Raw genomic sequence first — 8,278 nt, forward strand, 5'->3', positions numbered from 1 at the left:
TTTATCATTTTAAGAGATTTAAAGATTAGATCATCGTCTTCATCGCTATCTAAAACTGGGTAGTATATCCATCTGTTTTTGTTGCAGATCTGTCCATTTGCATCAGGAAATCCCAAAGAGTGCGTCATCAGTGCAACTTCTCCTGGTTGTTTATTCTGGCTCTTGAGTTGTGTTTTAGCTCCAAAATTTTCTATTGCTCTGCTCACAAACCTGCGCACCACGATATCATGCTCCATGGGTGCATTCCAGATACATTCTTGAGAGACTAGTGGTTTCTGGAATATTTCAGTATTCCATTCCTCTTCTTCGACTGACTGAAAGACTTCTAGTGATTGTTGGTGCAATTGCTGCTTTCTAATATGTCTCCTTTGGATTGCTTTGCATTCTTCACATTTTTGGTTGTCTATATGCATTTTCAAGAGTCCGAATGCGATTACGAAGCTCCTTATTTTCTTCTCGAATTTTTGTGTCTTCTTGATTTTTATTACCTAATTCAACTTGGTACTCCAGAACAGGAGATTCCAGGAATTCTTTAATTTGATCTGATTTTAATTTTTCTATTAAGTAGCCAAGGTTGCTACTGACATCGATAAATTCTTTCTTACATTTGTATGTTTGGCTCACAATTTTCGCCAGTGTGTTTGCTTGTCGAGTTATACCATCGAGACATCTTTTTAAAGTGGTTGCCGCATCTGCATTTTCTCTGTCTATCTTTGGTGATGGTAGCTTCCACTTTCTCTTTTTTGTTGGGTTCTGATCCTCGGGTTCTTTTGTAAAAACACTTAGGCTAATTCATTATAAATCTATATTCATTATTATTATATATTATTATAGGTCTACTAACAGGGCATTGTAAGCTAAATAGGCATCTAAAGCTGATGGGATTGACAGACGAAGCTATGTGTAGGTTCTGTCAATCTGAAGAAGAAACGTCAGAACACATTTTATGTCTGTGTGACAGCCTGGCAAATGTGCGGTTCCCGGTAATAGGCAATGATAGGCCATTGCCAAGGAGCTACATGGAGGGTTCAGTCTCCAAGTTGCTAAACTTTGTCAAAAGGATAGGACTGGAGAATGTAATCTAAGGATCAGAAGAGGACCACAATAGATCTGAGAAGGTCGCAGTGGATCAGGCCGAAAGCCACCTCTAAGAATCTAATCTAATCTAGAATGAAAGTAGTTCGTAAAGTGGCGGTAAAAGACAATAATTCTCAACATTTATTCATTCAGAAAGATATTCAAAGTAATGTGTAATGTGTGCTTTTCAAGGTGTTTTGTAAATCAGTGGTTCAAATTGTGATGAAGCCTATACGAAAATAATGTGTTAAGTTAAAAATGGGGACTGTTATTTTAGCAGTTTTTATAATAGCACGTACAAGTAAAGCAGCACAATGAAGTGTATTTAGTTAAGTGTGTATCGAAAAAGAGAACTGTCGCAGTTACATCGATCTGTCATAAGTATCTTTTTTAATGTTGGGTAAGTTTTTTAATTTAACTTTTAAACATTTAACTTTTAATTTATTTTATGTAATAATATCACAATCTTAAAAATGTAATGCATCTCTGCAAACACCTCAGGTGTTGTGATTTTATGACTTACTTGTAAACATAGACTTTCTTGTCCATATGGCAACACAGTGCGTCGAATTAACTGAAATCCGGGCTTAATCCGGGTAATTGGATGTAGTTGGCAATATCTGCCGGCGGTTCTCAAAATGTTGCGATTATTTTTTTAAATTTTCAAAGTTAAATAACTCAGTTATTTTCAATTTATTTTAAAAATGGTAAAAAAGATATGTTTATTTTGACCAGATCTACCACCTCTTAAAATATCTGCACTCATTTCTGGGACACCTGTATATATATATATATATATATATATATATATATATATATATATATATATATATATATATATATATATATATATTATATATATATATATATATATATATATATATATATATATATATATTATATATATTATATAATTCACTATATGATAATAAATATATTTAAAATCCATTTTTGTAATACTGTGTACTAATTAATGTTTGACAAGGTAGAGATACATTTAGTTTCTTAATATCCTCTTGCTTTTTTACATGGTAACTTAATACATTTGCACTTAGTTCAGTTAGTTTGGGTGGTGTCCACATGTTATTACATACATATGTAGATGTTACACAGTTTTGTCTGCTCGAGTGCATGTTTCAAGTTGTAATGATGTCTCGAGCACTAACAAAAAATTTATGAAAAATTATTATTAGTACCAGTGTGATACAGTATTACATATAGTATTTATATAAGTTGATATATATAGTTGAGATATATAAAAAATAAAAAATAATTTAATTCCTGTATCTATTAGTACAATTAACATTAAAATATAATGCTTTGTTAAATCTAAACTCTACATATGAAGAAAAACGCAATTTATTAGTGTGTAACGTCACTTGTTGATTAGGTTAATTTTTATCTTTTAAAACATGTATAAATAGCAAGCAATAAACGCTTGCATTCTCACACAGTTACTTCTAATAGTTCTAATAGTTCAACAGTGACTTGAAAAAATGGCTAACGCTCCATCCACTATCATAATTAAATCCTTAGATAAATCAAATTTTCCACTAGATATGGGTTTAGTGGTAATGAGAGAAATGTTCACGTAAGTTTTTTATCCAGTGTGTTTTTTTACAACAATAATCATTTTGACTTCTCCTTTCTTGTTTAATGAGTATTTTTATTTTTCATTTCAGTTTTGGTGTGAAGGATATATCAATTAAAGGGGATAAAATATTTATATGCCTGACGTATACTCCACGGCATCAGAATCTAAAAAAGAAATTTGGAGACTTGCCCATTCAATACATTAGAACAAAAATGTTTGACAAGGAAAAAGACTTAAAATTGTTTGAAACGGCATTAAAAATATTTAACTTTAAAATCCGTTTGGACGAGGAGGAAGAGGAGGAATTCCAACAACAACAACAACAAATAGAGAGTGGTCCTAGCAGAAAAAAGGTAAAAGTTTCACAACCAGAATCATCGTTGTTGGAGTCTAGGATTAGCCTGGATTCTGAACAAGGTGGAACAAAATGGATTTTAAATATATTTATTATCATATAGTGAATTATATAATATATATATATATATATATATATATATATATATATATATATATATATATATATATATATATATATATATATATATATATATATATATATATATATATATATATATATATATATATATATATATATATATATATATATATATATATATATATATATATATTATATAATTCACTATATGATAATAAATATATTTAAAATCCATTTTTGTAATACTGTATTACTAATTAATGTTTGACAAGGTAGAGATACATTTAGTTTCTTAATATCCTCTTGCTTTTTTACATGTTAATACATTTGCACTTAGTTCAGTTAGTTTGGGTGGTGTCCACATGTTATTACATACATATGTAGATGTTACACAGTTTTGTCTGCTCGAGTGCATGTTTCAAGTTGTAATGATGTCTCGAGCACTAACAAAAAATTTATGAAAAATTATTATTAGTACCAGTGTGATACAGTATTACATATAGGATATTGATAATTAAAATTAAAAAATACAAATTACTATAAGTACAAGTGTAATTACACAGTCTTGAATTTAGTATATTGATAATATTAAAAAAATAAAATTTTAAATAATATAATATAGTTAAAATTTTAAATAATATAATATCGGTAAAATTCTTAAAATTTCTGGCTAAATATATCATCATCATCATCCTCAACTAAGACACTTAAAGATTTCTTATGCGTCCTTTGGGTGTTTACAACGTCATCACCTTCTTCAGAATCCAGGCTAATCCTAGACTCCAACAACGATGATTCTGGTTGTGAAACTTTTACCTTTTTTCTGCTAGGACCACTTTCTATTTGTTGTTGTTGTTGTTGGAATTCCTCCTCTTCCTCCTCGTCCAAACGGATTTTAAAGTTAAATCTTTTTAATGCCGTTTCAAACAATTTTAAGTCTTTTTCCTTGTCAAACATTTTTGTTCTGATGTATTGAATGGGCAAGTCTCCAAATTTCTTTTTTAGATTCTGATGCCGTGGAGTATATGTCAGGCATATAAATATTTTATCCCCTTTAATTGATATATCCTTCACACCAAAACTGAAATGACAAATAAAAATACTCATTAAACAAGAAAGGAGAAGTCAAAATGATTATTGTTGTAAAAAAACACACTGGATAAAAAACTTACGTGAACATTTAATTATGATAGTGGATGGAGCGTTAGCCATATTTTCAAGTCACTGTTGAGCTATTAGAACTATTAGAAGTAACTGTGTGAATGCAAGCGTTTAATTTTGCTTGCTATTTATACATGTTTTAAAAGATAAAAATTAACCTAATCAACAAGTGACGTTACACACTAATAAATTGCGTTTTTCTTCATATGTAGAGTTTAGATTTAACAAAGCATTATATTTTAATGTTAATTGTACTAATAGATACAGGAATTAAATTATTTTTTATTTTTTCTAATAAAATAAGGGTCTCCAGTAGCTTTTTTTAATATATAGAACCAATAAATTGCGTTTTTCTTCATATGTAAAATTAGGATTTAACAACGCATTGCATTTTAGTGTTATTTGTACTAATAGGTAGTGGAATTAAATTATTTTTAATTTTTCTATTAAAATAAGGGTTTCTATTGCTCTTTTTCACTGCGCAAAACCAATAAATTGTGTTTTTCTTCATACGTAGAGTTAGGATTTAACAAAATATTGTATTTTAGTATTATTTGCACCATTAGATAAACTAAATAGTTTTTTTTAATTCTTCTATTAAAATAAGGGTTTCCCAAACCCTTTTCCGCTATATAAAAAGAAACTAGATATTAGTGGAAACTAGAGCTAAATTAGCAAAATTCACCAATTTTATTTCAAACAAACACATAACATTTAATGGTTAATACGCTATATAATATTTACTCCATATTCCCCTATAAAGAAGCAAAGAATGCCAATTAGTCTATAAAAATAAAAGAAGGTTAAATGTCACGAAAACAGAAAATTAGATTACATTTTAAAAACGCTTCAAGTTATAAAAATTACTTATCATTGTTGTTTGTGCATGTATAAGTGATAACAAATTAGGGGGTTATAGTAACGAATTATGTAAAATAAATGAATTTGCATTACAATTTGAACAACAATTTTAGGTTGCAAAAGAACCCTATTTGATTTATTTTTAAACTGATTTGAGTTATTATTATTCAATATTAGTTTTCCAACAGCACTTTCTTCACACACTTCAAGCGTACTTATTGTTACAACAGCTAAAACAAGCAAATCTTCGCAAAAGCAGCAGCAGAAACTGTTTATTTTCCTTTGGTAAGTTTGTAATTTTTTTCTTTTTATTAAAGAAACAGTTGACTTGAGTGTTTGATATATTTTAAAATTTATTTTGATTTTTTAGAATCATGTACAATGTCAAAAATGTTTGGAAATAAATGTACCCATCCAGATGACCATTACGGCCATGGTACTAATTTAAAACCTGGTACCAGCCGTGATAGCAGCAGCAGTAGCGGCATTCCACAATCCAGTACCAGTGGTAGAAATTATCAGAGCTCTTTAAATGTAAGCAGAAATATAAAGAACCATTAGTAATTAATTTCTATTTAACATTAGGTTTTATATACCAATAGTAACAAAAAAATAGATAAATTAGTACAGGAAATAATTAAAACTTTTGAAAAGGCTAGTAGGATAATTAAGACTAAAGAAGAACACAATAAGTAGATTAGTTTATTAAGAAAAAATATTTTTACGATTAAAAAATGTATAAAAACAAAATCAAAATGTATTCAAAATTTTTCTTGTGCCGAAGCAGGATTTGCATTACTCAGACATTATCATTTCAATTTAAAGAATTCTAAACGAATTAAATTTGGTAGATCACAACATAATATCATAAAAAATCTACTTTGGCAAGATGTGGAATCTTGTTTTAATGGAAGAATTAAGACGGGTATTATAACTAACATTAATATTAAAGATCCTAAATTTTTTTTAAAAAGAGCATTTAAAAGTTTTTCCTTAAAAATAAAAAAAGAATTAAAGCAATCGTTACTTAAAGTAAATGCAATTTTTTCTGCTAATTTTGTAAAGCCACACACTGCTGAAACAGATGTTAAAACATTTTTAAAAAATATTGAAATTATTGACAACACAACAAATTTAAAATATTGTTATAAGAAAAATATTGAAGAGAAAATTTTAGCTAAATTGGAAAAATTTCAAGAAAGGGATAGCGGGTGCGCCTTATTTCAAATTATTCACCTTAAAATTAATATAAATCAGTTTAACCCCATTAGTGTTGGTTCATCGACTTATGTGGATTTACCTAATTTTATTAAGAAAAATGAATATTGCTTTCTATGGTCAATAGTGTGTGCTTTATATTCTGCTCCTTAATATAAACATAAAAACTCTAGTGCTACCAGTTCATATCCACATTTTACACAAGTACAAGGCCTACATTATTACGATATTACTTTTCCCATAGGTTTAAAAGATATTTCAAAGTTTGAAAAAATGAACTCAATTTCAATTAACGTGTACACTTTTGAAAAGAAAGAGATTTTTCCTGTAAGCTTAACAAAAGCAGACTTTGAACTGAAAATTAACTTACTTATTATTCCTTGTATTAACTATAATAGTGATGATGATGACTCAGAAAACGATGATGATGAGTTACATTTAAACAAAAGTCAAAATATCTTAAATAGTATTTATTTTCACTTTGCATACATAAAAAAATTATCTAGATTAGTGAATTCTCAAATTGGTAAAGTAAAAAATAAATCCTGGTTATGCGACCGTTGCTTGAATCATTTTAAATCAAAAGATAATTTACTAAAACATTCTGTAGATTGCAAAAATTTAAACACAACTAAAATATTAATGCCTAAAGAGAATGAAAAGATTTTAAAGTTTAAAAGTTTTAAAAATAAAGAACAAGTACCGTTCGTAATTTACAGTGATCTGGAATGTATTCTTAGTAAATGTGAAGAAAATGTTTCAAATAGCACTGCATTATAAACAAAAAAATTCAGAAACATATTCTATGTAGCATAGCGTATTACCTCAAATGTTCTTATAATAATCAGTTGTCAAGATTTAACTCTTACACTGGTTCAGATTGTATTAAATGGTTTATTAATCAACTTAAAGAAATCTCCGATGAAATTTCTGAAATATTTGCCAATCCTTTACCTATAAAAAAATTAACTGCTGAAGAATTAAAATATTTTTAAACTGCAAATCACTGTCATGTGTGTGAAAAACCATTTTTAAAGGGAGAAAAACGTGTAAAAGACCACAATCATTTAACTTCAAGTTTCAGGGGGCCAAGTAATGAACACTGTAACCTAATGTACACTGATAATCATCACATACCTGTAGTTTTTCATAATTTATCAGGTTCTGATAGCCCTTTTTTTATTAAAGATTTAAGTACTGAGATAAAAGGAAAAATTACTTTATTACCCGTTAACAAAGAACGATACATTTCGTTTACCAAATATATAGAAAATACAAATATATCTTTGAGATTTATTGATTCGTTTCGTTTTATGTCATCAAGCATTGAAAAATTAGCTTCATATTTATCCGATGACCAAAAAAGTATTACTAAAAGTTTTTATTCAAATAATTCCGAATTTCATTTATTAACTCGAAAAGGAGTATTTCCTTACGAATATTTAGATACTTGGAAAAAACTTGAAGACGAACATTTACCCGAAAAAGAAAAATTTTATAGTTCTTTGAATAATCAAAGTATTTCTGATGATGATTATAATCACGCAATCAATATTTGGAATACTTTCAAAATTCACAATTTAAAAGAATACATGGAATTGTATTTAAAAACCGATGTTCTTTTACTAGCAGATATATTTGAAAATTTTCGTTCAACTTGTTTATCAACCTACAAACTTGATTGTTTACATTATGTTACAACACCATCATTAGCCTTTGATGCCTTTTTAAAAATGACAAACACTGAACTAGAATTACTAACAGATCCTGATATGTTTATGTTTATTGAACGAGGTATACGAAGGGGAATTTCACAATGTTCGAATCTTTATGGAGCAGCAATGTCTATGTCATTACCAATTGCGGAATTTCAATGGGTTGATGATTTCTACCAAGAGAGTATAAATATTTTAGACATTTCATATGACTGT

The 8,278-nt window shown here is 28.2% G+C and overlaps 2 protein-coding genes and 1 long non-coding RNA gene across 3 annotated transcripts; 2 read left to right on the forward strand and 1 right to left on the reverse strand.

Moving 5' to 3' along the window:
- The first annotated feature begins 2,411 nt into the window (after positions 1 to 2,411).
- LOC115881408 lies at positions 2,412 to 3,568 on the forward strand. Its single transcript, XM_030898866.1, has 3 exons — positions 2,412 to 2,668; positions 2,760 to 3,088; positions 3,450 to 3,568. Exons 1-3 carry the CDS (start codon positions 2,574 to 2,576, stop codon positions 3,566 to 3,568), a joined length of 543 nt encoding a protein of 180 aa, XP_030754726.1. The 5' UTR covers positions 2,412 to 2,573.
- LOC115881396 (glutamic acid-rich protein-like) lies at positions 3,440 to 4,345 on the reverse strand. The gene is made up of 2 exons (XM_030898854.1): positions 4,280 to 4,345; positions 3,440 to 4,188 (listed from the first exon to the last, which is right to left on the reverse strand). Exons 1-2 carry the CDS (start codon positions 4,285 to 4,287, stop codon positions 3,765 to 3,767), a joined length of 432 nt encoding a protein of 143 aa, XP_030754714.1. The 5' UTR covers positions 4,288 to 4,345; the 3' UTR covers positions 3,440 to 3,764.
- A 266-nt stretch (positions 4,346 to 4,611) lies between these two features.
- On the forward strand, positions 4,612 to 6,778 carry LOC115881402. Its single transcript, XR_004050041.1, has 2 exons — positions 4,612 to 5,414; positions 5,500 to 6,778. It is a non-coding gene; the product is annotated as an uncharacterized LOC115881402 (long non-coding RNA).
- The last annotated feature ends 1,500 nt before the right edge of the window (positions 6,779 to 8,278 follow it).

This window comes from Sitophilus oryzae, unplaced genomic scaffold (genome assembly GCF_002938485.1).
Source record: "Sitophilus oryzae breed Bouriz unplaced genomic scaffold, Soryzae_2.0 scaffold_1718_pilon_pilon, whole genome shotgun sequence".
NCBI classification, from domain to species: Eukaryota; Metazoa; Arthropoda; class Insecta; order Coleoptera; family Curculionidae; genus Sitophilus; species Sitophilus oryzae.